At 50.6% G+C, this 21,061-nt stretch overlaps 3 protein-coding genes across 4 annotated transcripts in view; all 3 read right to left on the reverse strand.

Annotated features, from left to right (window-relative positions):
* PPOX (protoporphyrinogen oxidase) overlaps nucleotides 1–2,110 on the reverse strand; it is a 4,245-nt gene extending 2,135 nt beyond the window's left edge. Inside the window, exons 1-6 of one of the 2 annotated variants that reach the window (XM_004390211.2) lie at nucleotides 2,024–2,110; nucleotides 1,738–1,872; nucleotides 1,489–1,604; nucleotides 1,184–1,316; nucleotides 741–885; nucleotides 441–631 (exon numbers count right to left, since the gene is read on the reverse strand). In XM_004390211.2, the coding sequence (XP_004390268.1) occupies nucleotides 441–631; nucleotides 741–885; nucleotides 1,184–1,316; nucleotides 1,489–1,604; nucleotides 1,738–1,872; nucleotides 2,024–2,110 (807 nt within the window). Of the gene's footprint in view, nucleotides 1–440; nucleotides 632–740; nucleotides 905–1,183; nucleotides 1,317–1,488; nucleotides 1,605–1,737; nucleotides 1,873–2,023 lie in introns of those variants that run through there. The other variant, XM_023725155.1, reaches the window with a different exon arrangement.
* Nucleotides 2,111–3,444: 1,334 nt separating this feature from the next.
* Nucleotides 3,445–9,154, reverse strand: USP21 (ubiquitin specific peptidase 21). The gene is made up of 12 exons (XM_004390172.2): nucleotides 7,824–9,154; nucleotides 6,961–7,020; nucleotides 6,661–6,781; nucleotides 6,325–6,436; nucleotides 5,978–6,133; nucleotides 5,417–5,481; nucleotides 5,058–5,161; nucleotides 4,787–4,873; nucleotides 4,441–4,514; nucleotides 4,109–4,221; nucleotides 3,909–4,023; nucleotides 3,445–3,696 (listed from the first exon to the last, which is right to left on the reverse strand). Exons 1-12 carry the CDS (start codon nucleotides 8,421–8,423, stop codon nucleotides 3,606–3,608), a joined length of 1,698 nt encoding a protein of 565 aa, XP_004390229.1. The 5' UTR covers nucleotides 8,424–9,154; the 3' UTR covers nucleotides 3,445–3,605.
* Nucleotides 9,155–9,999: 845 nt separating this feature from the next.
* On the reverse strand, nucleotides 10,000–14,280 carry UFC1 (ubiquitin-fold modifier conjugating enzyme 1). The gene is made up of 6 exons (XM_004390173.2): nucleotides 13,913–14,280; nucleotides 11,758–11,825; nucleotides 11,453–11,516; nucleotides 11,080–11,156; nucleotides 10,743–10,833; nucleotides 10,000–10,535 (listed from the first exon to the last, which is right to left on the reverse strand). The coding sequence occupies exons 1-6, from the start codon at nucleotides 14,033–14,035 to the stop codon at nucleotides 10,455–10,457; spliced, it is 504 nt and encodes a 167-aa protein (XP_004390230.1). The 5' UTR covers nucleotides 14,036–14,280; the 3' UTR covers nucleotides 10,000–10,454.
* Between the last annotated feature and the right edge of the window lie 6,781 nt (nucleotides 14,281–21,061).

Raw genomic sequence — 21,061 nt, forward strand, 5'->3', positions numbered from 1 at the left:
GGTTGATATGTTGTGGGGTTGTTAACCAATGTCATAAAACAACATATGTACTACTGTTTCATGAGAAACTATTTGTTCTGTAAGCCTTCACCTGAAGTATAATAAAAAAAATAAAAATCACTCCCCTATACAATCCAGGAAGTGGGGCAGACAGAGGCTAGTGTGGCCACTCAAATGTTTCGTGGAGTTGGGTTGTTCCTTCCCCCTATTCCCAAGCCATTTATAAGCACTACTTCTAGCCACAGGCTGAGATCAGAAGGTCCTGAAGGAAGGGCCCCAAATGAGGCCTTGGTACCCAGGGTGGTCCATATTTGTGGACTAGCTCCTGGGGCAGGAAAACAATGAGTAACTCCGGTCTGCCAGCCCTGGTCTGGTGAAACCACACAGACAGATGGCAACACCGACACCTAGGTTCATTACTCTCCAGGGGGCTCCCCTACCTTCCAGCGCCCTTCTGCCTGGAGGCTGAGCCCACGGACTGGCTGGCCTCTGAGAACGCTGACACCCCTACTAGTCAGGTGGGTGTCAAGGGCCTGGGGCAACATCTCCAGCCCTCCACGGAGGGACCACTGGCTCCAGCGCTCCGCCCGGGCCTGGCGAACGAGTGCTGAGTCTGGCTGTGGGCTCTGCCCTGCAAAGGAGGAAACAGAGTAGAGTCATCAAGATAGCACCCCTTTCTGCTCCCCTCCTCACTCTGGTGGTCCTCAGTATCATCAACCCTTGAACCAATCCCTCCTTACCTGTCCCCAGCAGGAGCCCCAGTAAAATGGAACGATGAGTTTGTTCAGCTTGGAAGAGACTGGGGAAGCAGGACCTGATGCTGAGCTCACGGCTGTTGCCTGCAAACACTCCACGACAGAGGCTGTCCATAGCTAGAGATGCCACCTGAAGGGTGAGACTCGGACTGAGAGGCCAAGGAATACGCTGCACTGACTGACTTCCACTGGCCCTGCCTGGAAGGGAGTGAGGTGGGATAGGGTTTGGGCTGGGGTGCATCCCCACCAAAACAGAAGGATGGGAAAGAAGTAAAGGCATTCACCTCCAACAATGAATGTAGGGGGGGATTCTGAGAATAAGAAGAGAAGAAGCCATTCCCAAATGATACAGAAAAGCCCCTAGGTGCTAACTTTGAAGAGAAGGTTCTGCAGCTGATTTAGGAGGGGAGGGGTTTCGGCAGTATCACCTCAGGTCCAAGGCGGCGCTGGGCAAAACTGTGCACAGTCTCATCAGGCTCTTTGCCCCGGGGCTTGGTCAACTCTTTCAGCCCAGCCCAGAATAGAGGTTTGGAAAAAGGAGGTGAAGGGCGGAATAGCCCCCTGCAAGGAGGAAGGTATAGTGAGGGGCGAGATGCCGATCTACCCTTCCAGCTCCAGGGGATCATTTCCATTCATTTGGTCCCCTTATGCTGGGAGGGCTGATAGGGAGGTGAGGAAATGGAAGGGACCTGAGAATGGGGACCAAAGTGCAGTAAGGAAACGGTGCTGTTACCTGAGGCCATTGGGCAAGGGGTGCAGGGCGCCTCCTATGTACAGGAACCTGTTCTGGGCGGCTGGATGGTCTCCCCGGACAGGCAACACTTCTGAGTCCAAGCCAAGCTCAGAAACCTACTCCCCACACTCAGGAAGAGGACAAACTAAGGGAAGGACTGACCCACCAAGTACACATCCTCCCCTCAACTCCATTCCCCAGTAAACGCCGCTTTCGCAACCTCTTCTAGGCACTCCACAGGCCTCTCACCATGAGCAGGGTCCGGGCTCCCACGGCTCCAGCCGGCCGAATTCCTCGAGGTCCAAGTTCAAAGATAGCACCATCCGGCCCTCGGACTGTGCGGATCCAGCCTCCCAGACGCTTACTGCCCTCCACAACGACCACCTGGGGACAAGAGGGAAACAGTACAGCACCGCCTATAGCCGTGGAACAAGGGCTCGGGAGGGGAAGGGGATAGCCAGGATCCAGCTTTTGCTGGAAATAGGAGAACAAGTGGGAATCCCTTTGAAGGAATGCTCTTGGGTGGGACACTTACCTTGGGGGGACTGGGGGCCCGGCTCAGGTGGTAAGCGGCGGCCAAGCCGCTGATGCCTCCGCCCAGCACAACTACGGTCCGGCCCATTGGGAAGTCTGGGGAAAGATGGGGGGATAAAGACAAGCAGACTGCTCCCAAGAAGCCTCGCCAGTTCCGCGTTCAACTCCCGCCCCTTCACTGCTTTTGGGGAAACTAAGGCGGCGCGCGCAGACGGGCTGGTGGAATAGTGAGATCCCTGCCCAGGGGCCAGGACTCACCCAAGAGAGGTCCGGGAGGGTCGGAGAAAATGAGGGAGGAGCAGGCAGTGGTCTCAGCCCCAAGACCTCACCCCGCCGGCGCTCCTCTGGGAGGCAGATTAGGGCCACACCCACGCTATCTGTCCTCGCAGAGCTCCAGGGGGGCCGGCCGGCTTCCTAGGTCCTCAGGCGATCTTCTTCCCACGCCTCCCTTCGCCGACGAGCACTTCAAGTCCACTACTCCCACCCACGCTACTCCCGCCCCCAACCCTTTCGGCCTCTCCGGCTCTCCGTCCACTCTATTCTCGCGCACGCTCCTGGCTCTATTTTTCCTGCTTCTGGATTGGTGGGCCCTTGAAGGCCCCGGATCACATCCACCAATGAAAACACTAAACTGGCGGTGACTTCCCCAGCAGGGGCGGAACGACGGCAGCTGTACAAATCAGCTTTGTAGAGCTGGCGGGAAATTAACCGGTTCGGTGCCCAGTTGGAGTGAGCTGCCGTATCCGGCACACCCCTCCCCCTGGCCGGAGCGACGAAAGCTGAATCTTGGAGTTGGCGTTCCCCAGTTCAAGCTTCCCAGGCCCAGCTAGGGTGAGAACCCTGGAGGGGGCGCCCCATGAGCTTTGGTTGTAGAGAGAGGAGACAGGGACACTGGAGCTAGTCCGTGGGGAGGCGGCTCCATAAACAGCTCCTTGATGTTAGCAACAGGCCGGGCCTACGGGAGCTAGGGCCGCCTGGCAACGTACCCAGTGTTTGTCAACAGGGGTCCTTGGGTGCCTCCCTCTCAAGGGGCAGATACCCGTCGTCCAGTGCCTGCATTTTTGTTCCCGGCCTCCTCGCAGCTTCACGAGTCTCAAGTTTGCCTTCCTCTTTTCCTCCCAATACTAAACCTTCGCTCCTTGGGCACAGCTAGGTATCAACATGTCCCCTCCCCCCTCCCCCCGACGGCTGAGAGCGCCCCCATCTGTTCAGAAACGGACCTGGGGGCCAGGACGACTCCAAATCATCCCAGTTCTATATTCCCACCCCACCCCCCCAAAGCACGAATACAAATTAGGACATCACTTTTTCTTAATAAATTTATTCACAAAAAGTGAGACTGTAGAAGGACTGGGGTCTGTACACGGGCGGGGGTCTGGTGAGTTCTGTACATGGGGCTAGGAGACTAGGGAGCCTCCAGGTTGAAGGGTTATCTTTTTAATAAAAAAAATACGGGCGCTACAACCACCCCCTCCCCCCTCCCCGATTAAAAAGACACAAAAATAGACGTCTCTGAGGTAAATGGGGAGTCTGGGGCTTAAGGGTGTCAAGGGATTCACAGGTGCTGGGGCTTAAAGGGAGTGTCACAGGCACCGGGGTGGCTCCTGCATCAGTTGGTAGAACAGCACGTAGCCCTCACTGGATGCCACCTGGTTTTCACTGACAGGGGAGACACTAGGAAGAAGAGAGACGGGGAAAAGATGGTGATTATTCCTGTATATTCCCTCCTTCCACAAGACTCAACCCCAGAGCGCCCAGGAAGAGATTAGGAGGGGTCTGACCTCTCCTTTTACCAGACACCCTGCTGTCCTGGGGCCTCACAGAAGCGGAAGGAGTCAGGGCTGCAGTGGGAATGGGGCAGGAGTTGGGTAGGAAGCTGTTCTCACCGAGAGTCATTGTAGACATGCCAGCCAGTCTGGCACCGGCACAGGGCTGTGTAGTGGCCACAGTGGACGCTGCCCGAGTGATTGCAAAGGGCATACAGCTGGTATACGGGGCTTCCTGTGGAGTTAGAGATGATCAAGTTCTACTCTCAGAGCTGTGCCCCCCTCCTGGGGCTTCCTAGAACCTTCCCCTCCAGACTCACCTGATTTGTCACTGGCAAAGTCCCCGAGGCTCAGTCGCTGCAGCGGGAAGTCTACACCTACTGAACTTTTCTTGATGGAGCCACGGGAGGCAGAAAATCGATTCAGATCTAAGCTGTGGTTAAGGAGCATTTGGGAGGCCTCTGAGGGAGACTATAGTCCTGACTGCTAGCCTCTCCCTTACCCCCGCCCCCGCCACACTGGGAGCATGGTGGAGAAAGGTGGAAAACTTGATTCTCAAGTGGCCAGCCTCTGCAAACGGGAAGAAAGAGGGCAGACACTAGATGGGAGGTATCCTAGGAGACATAACAATTTGAGGATTAGGATATGGAGCACGAGGATTCGGGGGAATCTTTGTACTGTCAACTTTTTGGTACTTCGTGTTTTCTGCCGACATCGGTCACACACCTGAACAAATGTCAAATAGTATTAGACTAATGTGCTCCTCACCTCAACTGGCTTTTCTGACACACAAACCAATTCACTATGCTCCCCATTACTTCTGTATCCTCTGGGCCACTCCCCTTGGCCCAGGGAGTACTCGCACATTCCTGAGACTTCACCACACACGCAGACATAGAAGTATTATTCCCCATACCAAGGCATCATGCAACCCCTTTTACCCACATGGAGTCCCAGGACTCCCACCCTTATTATATCCCTCGTGAACACCCACATACTGGGGCATTCTCCGACTCTAGCTCTTCTTCCTTGGTGAAAAGGCTGAAACAATCCCGCAGAGACACTTTGCCCCCAGCAAATCCTTTCTGGGGGGACAGGAGAAAGGAGGGGTCAGCGCATCCTGAATTCCCATCACCAACTCTTCTCAATCATCCAGGCTTGTGTGCTGCTCCAGTCACCCTCAGGGTTCCCTCCCACACTCTGGGGGTGGGTAGGACTGGGTCACAGAACCCATGGCCCATCCACCCCTGGAATCCTCTGGAATCCCACCTTGGGGATGGGCAGGGACAGGTCACAAAAAACCTCGAAGGTCGTGGAGCGATACCCACAGGCCTGGCACTTGAGGCAACTTTTCAACTGGCCCACAAACAGGTCTAGACAGAAGCAAAAGGGCAAGAGAAAAAGTCATCGTTGGATGTCTGAGATACTTTCTTGGATTCCCATCTCTTCCCATCCTTTGGCCTGACCCTCCCTTTCCCACTACCAACACTCCTAAGAAACTGTTCATACCATTTCTCCATTTTCATCATCCAGTCTTGTTCCCACACCCCGTGACAGAACCAATTTTTTTCTTCTAAGTCTGCATGGCTCATGCATTAATTTTCCCGTTGCTTTGCCCCGCTCCATACCCACAATCTTGCTGTCCTCTCGCTCCAGGTAACGCTTCCACATTAGGTTGGCTCGGTCATCATCACTACCACAGACCAAGGGAAGTGGGGAGCACCCATGAGACAGCAGCAACACTGAGTGCTCCCAACACCACTTAAATGATCCACAGAGCCGTGTACCCTAGCCAACCCCAGCCACCCCTAGATCCTTCCTGAAATTTCAAGGAAAAGTCCCCAAAGGAATAATGCTTCAGAGAACTTCCTGGGGAAAACCAAGGTGAGAGAAGAAGAAAGAAACGCAGACGTGGAAGAACAGGTTCTCTTCCCCCACCTGACTTCAAGCCCTTTATGTCCCTTGCTGTAAATCAATTATTCCCTCCTCCCTCAGTACGCTGGCATCCTTAGCAGCATCCTCTGCCTCCATCTGCACCCCTCAGCCTCCCTTCTCCTCCTCTGCACTGCTTCTCAAACCATTTCTAGGCTAAAGGCTTGCCCGGGGCCCTGCATTCTCCATCTCGACTAGCTCAAGACGAACACTGCCGATAAACTACTGGGGAGAGGAGGGAGGGGAGTAACCTTTACCTTAGCTCAGCTTCTTCCAGCAGACCCCCTCCTCGACGGGGTGGCGAGGGAGCTGCATTGTTGGCCAGGATTGGGGGAGCCCGGCGGCCTCGTCGGTTGATTTCCAGATGCAGCCGCTCCATGAGGAGCTTCAGGAATTCTTGGGCATCCTGCTGGCTACAGCCAGACAGAGTATATAGGCAACCGAGTCCCTCCTAGTCCAGAGACACCATCCTCTGCACAAACAGCAATCCCCACTTCCTGGATGAAGGACATCTCAAGGCTGAGAACAATGCTGCCAGGGCCCCTGCTTGGCCCTACCCCCAGACATGGCAGGAGAGAAGTCCCATACCCTCCAGCTCTCCCACCTGTATCCAGAGAAGGAGGGAACATATTTCTGGAAAACAGCTCGGAATCGAGTAGGATTCACAGCTTCGCAGGAGTCAGGGTGCCACAGGGCACCAATCACATCTGCAAAGGCTAATGGGGTGGGAATGGGGAAAGGAAACAAAGGTTAATGACTAGAAAAGGCAGGCAAGAGGAGACTCAGAGGGTGGGGAGAAACCTCTAGGAAAGTAGGCACTGGGAAAAATGGATACAACTGCCAGATTAAAGGGTTGGGGGCCACCAGTACTGACAGAGGAACCTGCGGGGGGCAGGGAAAAAGGGGACTTGAAAGGAGGGAGCAGGAGTGGTTGTCCCACCTTCCGTGAGCTCCTGGGCTCGGCCCCCTCCAGGCACCTCTTGCCGAAAGTCCCTTCGCAGACAGAAATCCCGAAGAGGCCGAGTGCTGCTCAGACACTGTAGCACGGCATTTAGGAAGCACTGGGGAACAGCAGGGACACTGCCGTTCTCTCTCCAGAACAGTGCCCCGGAAGCATCAGAAGAGCTTCAGTGCTCTCTACCCACACCCCTTCCCCAAGTCAGCAGGTCCCCCCACATGCACCCTACTCCCAGCACCATTTCACATTCCTTTTGGAGAGGAAGAAGAGAATGGCTCTCACCGTGTTCCCCAGGTTTCGGAGGCCAACATGACCAGAGCCTAGAAGCAGTGTGTGATGAGCCTGGAAGGGCAGAGACAATCAGCAGGTTCCCACATATCCGACCTGGCACTTTAACCTTTCAACAGCATGCTGCCCACTGCCTCCCCCACCCCATACGTGCTTCTCCCCCAAGCTCTACCCTCTTTCCCTCACTTAATATCCTGGTCTCCCTACCTCACTGGCCATGAGCAGTAAGCCCATCACAGCTGAGTGTACCACGGACTCAGCCATGGCTGTCCCGCCTGTTCCCCACTTACTCCTCTGCCCAGCTAGCCTGCGATGCAGCTCCAGGGGCAATTCCCCAAGCACTGGCATGGCTGTCCAGCTGCTCCCAACCCCCACCTTGCTGCCCCCAAGGACCCCTCCTGCCCCCGTGGCCCCTTCCTGGACCCTCTCCTGCTGGCTCCAATTCGATCAGCCTAGCTCACTTAGCTCAGGGAGCAGGCAACCACACTAGCTCAGATGTTCTGGGTCCGCCCCTCTTCAGCTCCAGAGATTAATTAGGCCTCCGCAAAGTCCTAGGGGAGAGGGTACAGCGAGGGAAAGGAAGAGCCGAGGGACTCAAGAAAGAATTCCAAATAGTTGGGTTAATTCCCTGGGGAATTAACAGCACAGCATGCTGCGGAGCCACGGACAACCCAGAAATGGGTCTATGAGGCTCAATGCTACTTAAGTAAGGGAGAGGACAGAGTCCAAACTGCTGCCATGATGGGTTGAGAAAAGAAATTGCAGAAAAGAAGGACAGGGAAGCCATATTCTGGCAAGAAAGCTGAGGGCATGGAGAACACGGGCAGGGAAGGCTGCGCGTGCTGGCAAGTCCTCACCATCTTGTCCTTGGAGTAGAAAGGCTCAGAGGACCGGGTAGATATCACGTGGAAGGAACCATGAGAGGTAGGGGGCTCTGTCCTTATGCTGAGCAGGGTGGGGGGCCCAGGAAAGCCCCCAAGGCGGCGGAGAGAGGTGCTGCGTCTCAAAGGGGGTGGCTCAGGCCGGAGCGCCAAGCGGCTCAGTGCAGCCCCCAGCTCTCCGGCACCACGGTGCCCTCCCAAGGCAATCCCCATTGGACGCAAGTCCCCACTGCTCACAGACTTGGAACGAGCTAGGTTGGTCCTGGAGCGGAGAGGCAGAGCCGCAGATGGGGGTGGTGAACCAGGCAGGGGAACCCCATGATCTGCCCGAAGGGGGCCTCTGGGTCGAGGGCCTGAGGTTCGTCCCTGTCCCAGCTCCAATTTCTTGAGCCGTTCCTCAGGGGGACCTGGCCGGGGAGGCAGAGGTCGTAACATAGGGTTTGGCCCAAGGGCTGGGTTGCGGTGCTCCTTGCTGCGGGCCCGGGGGGCAAGTGGTAGCTTGGATCCCACCCAGGGCTGGACATTAACAGGTGGCTCTCGGGTTCGGCCCAGGCGGTGCTCAGAGGCCTGGGGCATTGTGGACACCACAGGCTGGACCTGGGAGGAGAAGAGATGGTCAGCATTTGAGTACCGAGGGAGGTGGGAACTGGGCTCCCATGCTAACCTCTACACGCTCTGAGTGCAGGAACCATGTCTATTTTATCATTGTATCCCCAGTACCTCGGTTAGTGTTTCACACAGAGTAAATAAATACTTAGTATCTAATGAGTAAATAAATGAATGAATGATAGCAGCCCACGACTTTGACCCTTTCTGTATCTCCCACCCCCACCCTGCAGAATACATCTTTACTGAAAAACCAGTGATAGCCCCTATCTCCTGTCTTTATAAGCTCATGACAAGGGCCCCGATACCTGTCTAGTCAAGTGCAATGTGCCCCTGGTCACTTAGGACCTCTGGTCAAATGGGGGTGTGGATGCAAGGATTAACAGTCCAAAAGACGGCAAGCATTCCACCCTCAGAAACCTGCCCCTCCGTGCTCCAATGAAGCCGACTAAACAAGTGAGTGACTTGTGGTCCACTCCCTCCCCCACTCCCGAGTTCCGACAAGGTGTCGGGGGGTAAGGGGGTAGTGGGCGGGGATGGAGCACGCACAACTCCTTGACCCCTAATATCTGCTGCACCTCTGCCACCTTAGCCGGGCTTTAGCCGGGTCCGCCCCCCTCGAGGGCAGAAAGGCCGAGGACGCTGATTGGCTACGGGGTCCGGCGGCGTATTCCCCACGGTTCAAGGATGCTGTCCCGCCACCCCAGTTCCCCCAGGCCCCTCTGGGCCCCACCGCGCCTCTGCCTTTGTGGAGAGCGTCCTCTTGGGTCTGGAGCAGCCTTCCCTCAGCCCCCCGCGCCATAACGCCCCAGCCCGTACCTGTCCCCCAGTGAGGCGGCGGGGGAGGCCAGCCAGGGCCCGGCCCCAGCTCAGGGCCACCCCCTCCTACCCCCGTGCAGCTCCCCCGCGGGCCCGGCTGCAGCTTTAGCCGCAGCTGCCGCCCAGATTGCTCCCGCCCCAGGCGCCGCCGCCATCTTTGTCGGTCCCGCCCGGCGCCGGGCTACCGGCTTCACCGTCTCTCAAAGCGCCTGCGCACCCACATTCGGACCCCACCCACTCCCTTCCTTGGCGCTTGCGTGAACCCGCCCCTTGGCTCCAAGGCCGACACCATGGAAACACAGCCAACGTTAGGACCAGCAGTTCCCGGCCCTGCCCAGAATGGTCCAAAGCCAAGTCTCTGAGATATAGGGTCCTGTCGTCCCATCTCATGGCCTGTAGGGAGTAGACATGACAGTCGTAGTATGGCCCCCAAGCTTGCAGCACAGATCCTGCCCAGACTGCAGGGGTGTGCCTATGGGAAACTGCAGAGCCTGGGTCCAGCTTGCAGACCAATGGAGACGCATCCAGCACTCCACAGAGGGCTGGGAAGACCCCTGGAGGGCGGGGAGTACTGGCTCTGCAAAAACCCTTTCTCAGGCTCCTTGCAAGCCGAAACAATAGGGCGAAGCATAGCTCACAGGAAAAGGTCAAAGGCAGATCTCAGCAGGAGGGAGAGCACATCAAAGTCCCCTTCATTCTCCAGCTCCTGACCAGAGATCCTGGACTTCTCCCTCCCTCTCAGCCTAGTGTAGCTGTATATGTGCCTCGGGGCTTAGCCTGCTCACCCTATTAGCAGACACCAATGAGAACCACAGGCCACCAGAGGAAGCAGCTTTTATTGATGGGTTGTCTCCAGAAATCAAAAAAGCTGTCCCCACTTTCAACTGCCCCCTATCCCTCCAGGATCTAACATTGCTCCACCTGGGGAGGGCCTCTAAATTGCCTCTTGGTTTTCCAAGGCCCAAGTCTTTCCCTTCTCTATGCAGCCTAACTTAGAAGCTCAGTAGCAATATTGTCTTGTGGTTTTTTTCTCCCCAGCAATGCCTGCTGCAACTACTTAGTAACACCTAGGAATGGAGGGGGACAGGGGAAGCAGTTGAATGAGTGAGAAAACTGAAGCACAGGAAAACAGAAACCTAGCCTATCAAAGGTTCCTCTGTCCTGCCTCAGTGACTTGATCCTTCATTGGTTGCATTTCTCTTTATGCTGGATCACGCCCTTCTGAATCAGATCCGGGATTTCCACTGCCAGCCATGGACCCAGCTGCAATACAAGGGAGATCCTGTGATTACTACCACCCAGTCAACACCTCTTGTCCCATCAGAAGCTCCTTCCTGGAGAGGGGCTCTAGGGGGAACATGTCCAAAGGACAAAACTGCTATTCCTTGTTGACTCTCAGCTACTTTTCTTATACCTCTTAAGGCCTCTCATCCCTCCCACCCCCTTATATACCAAGTACACCAAACTTACCCCCAGAGCCATGAGATGAGCTAGTCCAAACTTGGGTACATTCCTGGCCCACAAAGGCTTGAAGTGATCAGTCAGGCATATTTTGCCACCCCTATGAGAGGGAGACGAGGAAGGTGTTGACATGTAAGGTTTACCATAAAGCACAACAGTCTCCTGAGAATACAGGAAGACTACTAGTGATCCGAATTGAGAACCAGGCCAGCTAAGTACAAGACTAGGCTTGGCAGAGGGAGGCTGGAGCCCCTCTAGGCCAGAAGACTCTGGGAAAATCTTCTGCCTTGCCGAGTTCTTCCCTAAGGTCTTCTCTAACCCTTTCCCATCTCCTCTTCAGTCCTACCTGTACATCTTTGCTGTCTTTCCATCCAGTTCAGGGACTGCAATTTCTGGAGCAGTAGTGGGATATGTGATAGGAATCTGGAGGAATTATAAAGTCTTAATGAAACACAGAATCAGGATAGAAAGAAACTAATCTAATCAGACATTCATATTGCTTGGTGGAACTGAAATGTTCGGCAAACTTCCCAAGCAGCATGTACACACCAGAATTCTGGACATGGAGATAACTGTAACCTATGCTTACTTCAATCCTCAGCTTTCCCCTCCCATTTTAAAAGTTTTCTTTGATCCCTCCAAGTGAAGTTAGCTTGTTAACAATCACCTAATTCCTCCCATTCTACCAGCCTCCGCATTTCCCACTCCTTCACACTCACATCAAACTCGATGTCAAACTCATATTTGAGGAGGTCATGGATGTACCAGCATTTTCCAAACCACCTGTAACAAAGACCAACACCTCAGTCCAATTTGTCCATTGTTCCCATACTCAAATGAAATCTTGCTTTAGGCCACTGGCCTGGGAGACTCATTGTGGGTTGGAGATTGGGGAGCTCTGGAGCTGGGGGGATGGAGACAGCTAAAATAAGCCAGGGTAGCCCCAGCAGTGGGATTTGGGAAACCAGATTACTCAAGTCAGGTAAGACTCCCACCCCCATACCTCCCAAGAAGGTCTGCCTACCGAGTCCCTTCTTTGTTGGACTCCAGTCGGAACCAATCATTATCCGCATTCTTGTTGTTCTCCACATACTAAAAGCAGAGAATGAGGTATTTGAGGGGGAGTTGAGGCCAAGGGCAGTCTCCCTTCCCTCAAAAAAAAGTATGCAATTACTTTCTCTATTACTATGTTTACCCAACTTTTCTCACATGAGGAAAGTTGAAGACAAAGCCACATTGGTAAGTAGGGGGTTAGCCCAGAGCAGAGAAAATAATGTTTGGGTTCCACACACTTTACCCGTTCGCCATCATGTCGATTCCGACTCATAAGGACCCTAAAGGACAGAGTAGAACTGCCCCATAGGGTTTCCAAGGATGTAAATCTTTACAGAGGCAGACTGCCACATCTTTCTCACATGGAGCAGCTCGTAGGTTCAAACCATCGACCTTTTGGTTAGCAGCTGAGTACTTAACCGCTGTGCCACCAGGCCTCCTTCCACTCACTTTAGCAGGCACAAAACACTTGATGACATGAAACACCTGGACTCTCTTCAGGCTTCTGATAGTGTCTGCCCTCAGCCCACAACTTACTTCACGGTATACGCTCTTTCTGGAGGACCTCATATAGTCCTGGTTTCAACCAGCACCCACATGCCAATGACTCCCAAATCTTATTTTTAGTCCAGACTTTTTCTCAGAGCTTCTTACCCCAATATCTAACAGTATGATGGAAATGTCTACCTTCATTTCACAGCTACCTCAAACTTAACATTTCCACCTGGAAGTCACAATAGTCCTGCAGACCTGTTTCTCCTCCTGCGTTCTCCATCTCAGGGTGGCAGTGTTATCATTCACTTAGTCACCAAAACCAAGACCCTGGGAATCATCCTTGACCCTCCCGCTCCTTTACTCAACCAATCCTTCACGATGTCCTATTGATTTTACCTTCAGAGTATTCTTCAAATCCACCTCCTCTCTATCCTCACCACAACCGCCTAGTTTAGATCATCTTTTGCACTCAGATTAATGACAGTCTTTTAACTTGTCCCCTCCTGTCAATCCTATCCCTCTCAATTCTATTTTCCTTTCTAGTTACCGTGACTGATCTAAACCCAAATCTGACCATGTTATTCCTCAGTTTAAAATCCTTTAAAGGCATCCCAATGCCGCCAAGATAAAATCCAAGCGCTCAAGCCTCTCTCTCCAGCCTTAGCTATCAATCACTCCCTGCTTCACATGTGATGCTCTAGCAACTCTGAAGTACTTGTTTCTTCGCACACATCACACCATTTCAATCCTCTATGCCTTTATTCATGCTATCCTTTCTGCCCTGAATGTCCTCCTGCCCTCATGTTTTATCAGGTAAACTTATGTTTACCCTTTAAGTCAGTTTAAGCATCGTTATCTTCCCGGAACCCTTCCCAGACCAAACCCAAGCTGGATTAGGTATTGCTCCTCCATGCTTTCAAAACATCCTAGCCATCTCTCTTTTTATTTTGTCACTTAAACACTGTGTTATAACTACATCAATAGGCTCCATCTTATCGGGCTTTGTATTTTGTATCCCTTCCCTAGGCACTAGGTGCACAATCAATGTTTTTTGAGTGAATGAATACATGCCATAGGAGAGCTGTTAGCTTTTGGAGTAGACAGAGATCACTTCAGGGAAGACAAGCTTTCTTCTCTTCCAACAGAAGGGGGTTAGAGAAGGCTGCTCATTCCTGTGGGCTGAGTTCCCCAATTTTCTGTAACTAACACTTAATTGGATTTTCGGCCCTAATGTGTTCCTCAGGAGGAGGGAAGGAACAGAGAGATGCGGACGGGGACATACGGCCCCGGAGAGTCCTTTTGACCATCTCCTCTACCTTTTCCAAGAGAGCAAACATTTGGAGCTGGAGAGACACGTCACCGTTCGGGGAGGTGTATCCCAAAAAGAACTGCTGCTTTCAGGCAGAAAGTCTGATCCACTGTCCTCCTAACCCGAGTCTCTTTTGCCTCTTCCCTACTATCATCCCTTAGTCCCCCAGCCCCGAAACGACCCCGTTACTATGAATTTGGGGGGGGGCCCCCCCCCCACTTAAAAACCGGAAGCGGCTTCACACGGAACCTATTCCTGAGGACACGTGGTTGAATACCCTCAACCCCTTTAAGACGCGGTAGGCCACAGAAGCACAACTAACCCGTATGAGGGACTGATATTCCTCCTTGAGTCGCTGCACCCACAACTCCCGATCTCGAGGTCCGGCGTTAGTCTTCAGTACTGGAATCTCTGACACCACACGCCGGGTGGCTTCATCCGCCATCTCGGACCAGGGCGCAAGAGAAACGCGGAAGTGATGTTTGCCAGCAGCTTACACTCCGGGTGCCGCCATCTTTACTATGGGTAGGTGGGTAGTTGGGCTACCTGAAGACTTCTCTGCATGCGATCTTTATTTTCTTGTAGCGAAGACAAATTTGTCACCCTGCTTGTGGGTGCAACAGGAAGAACAGAATGGAAGCGGATATCTCTGTCCTGACTATGGCATCTGTCATTAAAAACACCGCAGACTGCTCAAAGAATGACTTCCGCTCATGCTCAGAAAAGTAATCTCAGAAAACCGTTTCGGACACCTTCGCGAACTTGGCGAGTTAGAAATTTAGGCTGCTGTGGGCACTGTTCTGGGCATTCTTTTCCTGAAACTGGCGATTCGCCTGTTTCCGCCTCAAAGAAGCTTTATTAGCTTCCATGTAGTGCGGCTGAAGTAGCAGGAGCCATATTCAAGTAATCTAATAGAAGGATATTGGGCTCCTGATAATTATTAGAAACCATGGAGAATCAAAATAGAACATACAATCCCTGACCTGAAGAATCAACACAATCTAATTAGGGAATTCTTAGTAAGTGCCAAAGGAGTTTAGAGATCACAGGAAGACTTACCTCAGTCTAGCCTAGAAAAGTCATTCACTGACTGAATCCTAGACATTAACCTGGACTTAACTCATCTAGGAAGGGATGTCTCTCGCAGTGAGTCTGAATTGGCAGGAGAGCAGCTAACAACAACAACATCATCCATAGTGCATGGCACATAATAGGTACCCAGTTTTCTTTTTGCAGAATTTTGTTATCTTCCAGTTGCTTTCTTCAACCTAAACACATTAATATTGGCCCTAATTTACATATCTTGCTGATTCAATTAATCGTTACAGCCTGTGGCAGTAATTTTAGATACATTTCTACCAATCATCAAATTCTATAGTCCGTCTACAAATTCGATAAGCATGCTATATCTTGTCTAATGCCTTGGCTGAAACCTTCAGCACAGTGTTGAATAAAAGTGGTGAGAGCAGATATCCTTGTGTTGTTCCTGATTTTAGGGGGAAGACCATTCAGTCTTTCTCCACTAAGTATGATGTTTGCTGTAGGTTTTTCATAACAAACACACACACACACACACACACACACACACACACACACACAAACCCACTGCCGTCAAGTCGATTCCAACTCATAGTGACCCTATAGGACCATAGGGTTTCCAAGGAGCAGCTGGTAGATTTGAACTGCTGACTTTCTGGTTAGCAGTAAAGCTCTTTAACCACTACACCACCAGGGGCTCCAGATTTTTCATAGATGCCCTTTATCAGGCTGAGGAAGTTCCTTTCTATCACTAGTTTGTTGAGGGTTTTTATCATGCATAGATGTTGGATTTTGACAAATGCTTTTTCCTACATCCATTGAGAGATGGTGTGGTTTTTATCCTTTATTATTAGCATGCTGTATCTCTCATAAAAATATTGGACACAATAAGGCAAAGGTAAGGCTCTGTAATATCTCACTAGACATCTCTCTCCTAAGGGGAATAAAGATTCTTTTTTGGGTGAAAACACTTTTGCATGGTAAAGAGAGCAGAGATTTGGAATGAGGCTTGTGCTTTGTCATAAGACTTTGAAGATTTACTTTAGCTCTGTAAACCACATTTTCACACCTATAAAAGGATAATAAAGCTTATAGGGTTATTGTAACTATGTATTTAATGTCCCTTTATTCACATAACAGGCTTTCAGGATAAAATTCAGATAATTATATGGCAGTAGTTTTCAAAAGTTTCTGTACTAGTAGAGCCAGGTTTACAAACAAAATCTTACTTGGAATCTCAGAATACAAAAGTAATAAATGCAGAGTTGCTCTGCAGAATACTTCCGAGTATACTTCCATAGGGTAACCGTTCATCACACTTTACAAATTACTTGCTTTATTGTCATTATAGACTGGAAGATCAATCAAGGTAGGGACTGTGTATCTGTTGTGTTCACTGCTTTATTTCTAAAACCTAATGCAGTGCCTGGCATGAAGTAAGTAAATGCTCAATCAATATTTTTAAAATAAATGAATATCTTGATGGGTAAGGCAATCACCAAGAAAGCTGTCATTTTAAAGCTATATGTTGTTTTTTCTTTCATTATTTTAGAAAATCACCTTATTAGACTAGAAGATTTAGTTAACAAAGGTGTTTAGTGGCTGCATCTTGTCTTAGGCTGGGTTCTCTAGAGAAGCAAGACCAGTAAAGTGTATAAATATATAGAGAGATAAATTTATATCAAGGAAACGGCTCATGCAATCGTAGAGGCTGGAATGTCCCAAGTCTGTAGATAAGGATAGAAGCTTCTCCTGATTCACATATCTGAAGAGGCTGGTGAACCCAAGATCGGCAGGTCAGAGAGCAGGGCTCTTGTTTACACGTTGTGAAGACTGATGGATCCCAAGATCGGCAGGCAAGACCACAAGGCTTCTCCTGATTCACGTAGTTGCAGGGGCTGGCAAACCCAAGATCCACAGGTAGGAGAGCAGGGCTGTTGCTCACAGGCTGTGAAGATTGATGAATCCCAAGATTGGCAGATAAGCTGTTAGCTGAAGTCCCAAGAACTGGAGGTCAGGTGAACAGAAGGCAGCTGCAGGATCCAGAGCAGGCAAAAGCCAGAACATCCACTTATATTTGGATTCAGGCCACACGCCCAAGGAAACTCCCTTTCAGCTGATTGGCTACTCACAGCAGATCCCATAATGGGAGTGATCACATATAAACACTGAGAATCACAGCCCAGCCAAATTGACATACAATCTTAAACATCGCACATCTCATTGTATGGATCTATCATAATTTATTCAACTAGACCCTAATCAATAGATATATAGATGAAAAGACAGTCTCTGGGGAGGAGGAACTAATTGCAAACAATCACCATATGTGGTGCTATGGCTCACATTTATAAGGCCTTTCTCGCCATGGTCTTGGAACTTCTACCCAATGACTGGGTGGGACTATACAAATGAGGTGCTTATCGTCCGTCAAGGGGATTGGACAGCTTGCTAATAATGCAAATAAGGTGCATGGCACCCTTGTGCGGGTGGGACCATGCGAATAAGGTGTATGGAATCCTAATGAGGGTATTGGTCAGTTTTGTCACCCCTCTAGGCCTACAATAAGCCATTCCAGAGGCAGACAGGGAGACCTGACTACCACCAAGAAGAAGAGATGAGAGCAGAGCATGTCCTTTGGACCCAGGATCTCTGTGCAGGGAGCCTCCTAGACCCAGGAGACAGAGAGAGGAGCTGTAACATAAAAGACAGCGAGAGACAGTGGTGCAGCAGTAGCAAAATCAATAGTAGTACAACACAGCAGGAACCAGGAAACCAGCACAAGACAGTGCAGTGGGCTTCCCGGCTGATGGAGCAAGGTGGGTACAGTGGCTATGCGACCCTTGGAGCGAGAGAGCTGAATGTCTTCAGGCAGGAGGCTTCCTGATGGAGTAGGGTGCCTCTGGGTACTTACTGGCAGAGCTAAAAGAGCTTTGTAACACTTACCTGAGCAGCGCAGACAGAGGCTACGCCAGACCAAGAGGCCTGAGGGTCTGAAGGTCTGAAGGCCAGAGAGAGGCCTGCCTGCAGTATGGCAGGTAAGAAGCTGCCCTGATCAAAGGACTATATCCTGAGTGTTCCTGAACCTGAATTGTAACCTGTTACTTCCCTAATAAACCTCATAACTATAAGTATGGTCTGTGAGTTCTGTGCGGCCAGCGAAAGGAATTATCGAATGCAGCAGAGAAGTAGCGAGTGCTAAGGGAGGGACAGTTGGTGTCAGAATTAGTAAAAAGGTTGGAGAGCCGAGGCATGTCTGACCTCCACCTCATAGGAATCAACCTCAGACTGTTGGCGCTAATAATGATTCTCTCTCCCCCCTCTGAAGTTAGACGAGGTCAGATGCTGCCACCACATGACTTTGGTAGTTGGTTTTACGAGCAGGATTCCTTGCAATGCTTCCAGACCCATGGAAGCATAGCACTTTGTAAGAGAAAAAGAATGAAGGAGTATAGGAAGTGAAACTTTAAATTCTTAGTTTACTTTGGTCTTTGTTACCTGTAATGGCCAAAGGTAAAGAGATGTTATGCTGCAGCTGAGTAGAGAAAAGCCACTTCCAGAATGCTTGGGGCAAAAGCCAGGCTGGATAAGCAAGATGATTGATAGGGGGCCAGGGCATTCTAGTTCCACCCAAGACCATATTCATATGAATGGGAAGATCCTCAAGTGTGGAGAAGATGAAACTGGAGTGTTTTAAAAAAAGATTATGTGTTTATCTGAATGTACTATGAGTATTGAATGTTTCTCCTACCTATTGAATTAAAACAGACTTAAATTACGATAGAAATGAATGTTGGGTATTATAGATAACAGAGAGTATGTAACTTCCCCTTCAGCCAATACTTGATTGGATATGCTAAAAGGGGAACTAGGATTTCCCTAAAAGAAACACAGGCTGTTGGTTTGAATGCAGTAGCCCTGTGTATAGAGTATTGGGAGCTTAGATAAAAAACCTGAGCCCCCTCCATAAATTTACATATGAAAAGACATGCAGACCTAACCAGAACTGCTGAGAAAACAGGAGATTTGCATTTGAAGGAAGGACCTGCAGGGGAAAAAAATGAATTTCACTTTTTGAATCTCCAGCAAGCAGTTTTCCTTTGGATGCATCAAGGCAGGAAAAATCAGTGGCTATCAGAAGAACCCCCTTCCAGGATTAGAAGTTAAAGGCAGCCAGTAAGTAGACAGCTTGTTATGCTCACTTGTGGTGACCACCTGGGTCCACTCAATGAGTGGAAGTGGGGGAGGTGCAGTAATGAAGAGACTAGCTAAGTTTGGCATGTTGCATTGGCGCCTGTTGACCTAGCCCATGGAGGCTCAGGATGAGAGAGAAAGGGCTGGCTGGTCTGAAGTGCAGGGAGTTGTGTGGACTCCTCAGCGTATGGGTGGTGCCCACTGACCTAGCCCATGGGGATGAGGGATGAGAGAGAATGGGCTGGCTAGTTTGAAGTGCAGAGAGGTGTGTGTGAACTCCCAGCCCATGGCTAGTACCCATTATGACCTAGCTTGGATGGCTAGGGATGAGCTGACCAGCTGAGCAGACCACATGAAGAGAAAGATGTTTGACACTGTGAGCTGGTGTAAATTGCTGCAGTTTTATGGCTTGCTCTGGACTGGACTTTGCTTGTGGATGCAGATGCTCAAAGTTCCGATTGGAATGAAGATTCCTCAGATCAAGGAACATGCTTGTCTCCTCAGAGTACTGGTTTGATAGGGATGGGCAATTTAAATATTGGCTATCTAAAATGGGGACGGGGAGATAAAGACATGAAGTGGCTGGCTTATACACTTTCATGGATGTGCTTACACTCAAAATTAGAGGGACAAAGGAGGATCATCACTGAATAGATTCCTCCTTTCCTGATGGGTCTGGGGAAGAGAGGGTGGGGGAAGATGCTGATAGGATTATGTGATTCAGTTGTGAGTGTTGACTGTTAACAGGGTTAAAGGTGGTTGTTAAAACAGTAACTATGAAAGAGTGGACTAAGGAGGAGGCACTGCTGGACTGGAGTCCAGTGGCCTAACCTAAATTCCCTTAAAGGTTTTGCTATGCTAATACCTCAAGAGAGGCTCAGAACAAGGGAATAATCTCTCAGTTAAATTTTATCCAGCACCAGAGAGGGTGAAGTCAAAATGACTTTTGCAGAACCTGACCAGATCAGGTGGACACCTGCAGCAGATCTGAGTGGCTGGTACCTGAGTAACCTCACCCTGAGGACTCTTTGCCCTACTAAAGGACTAATTGTTAATGACTGTTTTGGACTGGTAAAATGATTGGGAGGGGGAAGTTAATCCTTCAAGTATGAAAGGGCCAGTGGTTAGAAGAGGCAGTGGGTGGCCTGTGGTGCAGTGAATTACTTAACATGGTCCTTCTAGCCATAGTCTTTGTAACTTCCACCAAATGACTAGGTGGAACTATGCAAATGAGGTTTTTGTGGTCCACCAAGGGGATTGGATAGCTTGCTAATAATGCAAATAAGGTGCATGGCACCCTTGTGGGAGTGGGACCATGCAAATAAGGTATATGGAAATTTAACAAGGGGATTGGTCAGTTTTACCATCCTGCTAGGCTTAAGATGAGCCATCCTAGAGGTGGACAGGGGGCCCTGACTCCCTGCAAGAAGAAGAGAAGAGATGGGAATGGAGCACATCCTTTGGACCCAGGGTCCCTGTGCTGGGAACTTTCTATATCCAGGAGACAAAAAGAGGAGGTGTAACACAAAAGACTACAAGAGACAGCAGCACAGCAGTAGCAAAAGCGATAGTGGCATGAGATGGCAGGAACCAACAGACCTGCACAAGATGGCACAGTGGGCTTCCCGGCCCATGGAGCAAGGCGGTTACAGTGGGTGTGCCGACCAACAAAACAAGAGAGCCTTCAAGCAGGAGGCTTCTTGGTGGAGTGGGGTTCCTCCAGGCACTTGGCAGCAGGGGTAGGTTCACCGATCCATGGAGTGAGAGAGCTGAGTGCCTTTGAGCCGAGGCTTACTGGCAGAGTAGGGTGCCTCCAGGTACTTATCGACAGAGCTAAAAGAGCTTTGTAACACTTGCCCAAGCAGGGAAGAGGTTGGGCTGAGGAGCCGAGGGCCAGAGAGAGGCATGCCTGTGGCACATCTAAGAAGAGGTTGTCCTGATCAAACAACTGTATCCTGAGCCTCCCTGAACCTGAACTGCAACCTGTTACTTCCCTTAATAAACCCCATAACTGTGAGCATGGTCTATGATTTCTGTGTTCACCATGGCAGTGAATTATAAGACCCAGCAGAGAAGTAGAGAGTGGTATGGGAGGTATGATTTGGTGTCAGAATTGGTGAAAAGGTTGGAGAGAGGAGGTATGTCTAACCTCCACCTCATAGGAATCAGCCATGGGTTGTTGATGCAGATAATAGTTCTCTTTCCCCCTCCTGAAGTTGGAAGAGGTCAGACTCCTCCA

Source organism: Trichechus manatus, unplaced genomic scaffold, assembly GCF_000243295.1.
Source record: "Trichechus manatus latirostris isolate Lorelei unplaced genomic scaffold, TriManLat1.0 scaffold00288, whole genome shotgun sequence".
Classification (NCBI taxonomy): Eukaryota; Metazoa; Chordata; class Mammalia; order Sirenia; family Trichechidae; genus Trichechus; species Trichechus manatus.

Coding starts and splice junctions, on each gene's coding strand:
- UFC1 (XM_004390173.2), bottom strand. CDS start 14,035: ATGGCGGATGAAGCCACCCGGCGTGTGGTGTCAGAGATTCCAGTACTG. Junction 11,826..13,912: donor AATATCAGTCCCTCATACGG/GTTAGTTGTGCT, acceptor CTCTGCTTTTAG/TATGTGGAGAACAACAAGAA. Junction 11,157..11,452: donor AGTTTGACATCGAGTTTGAT/GTGAGTGTGAAG, acceptor TAATTCCTCCAG/ATTCCTATCACATATCCCAC.
- USP21 (XM_004390172.2), bottom strand. CDS start 8,423: ATGCCCCAGGCCTCTGAGCACCGCCTGGGCCGAACCCGAGAGCCACCT. Junction 6,782..6,960: donor TCCGAAACCTGGGGAACACG/GTGAGAGCCATT, acceptor GCTGTTCCCCAG/TGCTTCCTAAATGCCGTGCT. Junction 5,482..5,977: donor CTGGAAGAAGCTGAGCTAAG/GTAAAGGTTACT, acceptor GGTCTGTGGTAG/TGATGATGACCGAGCCAACC.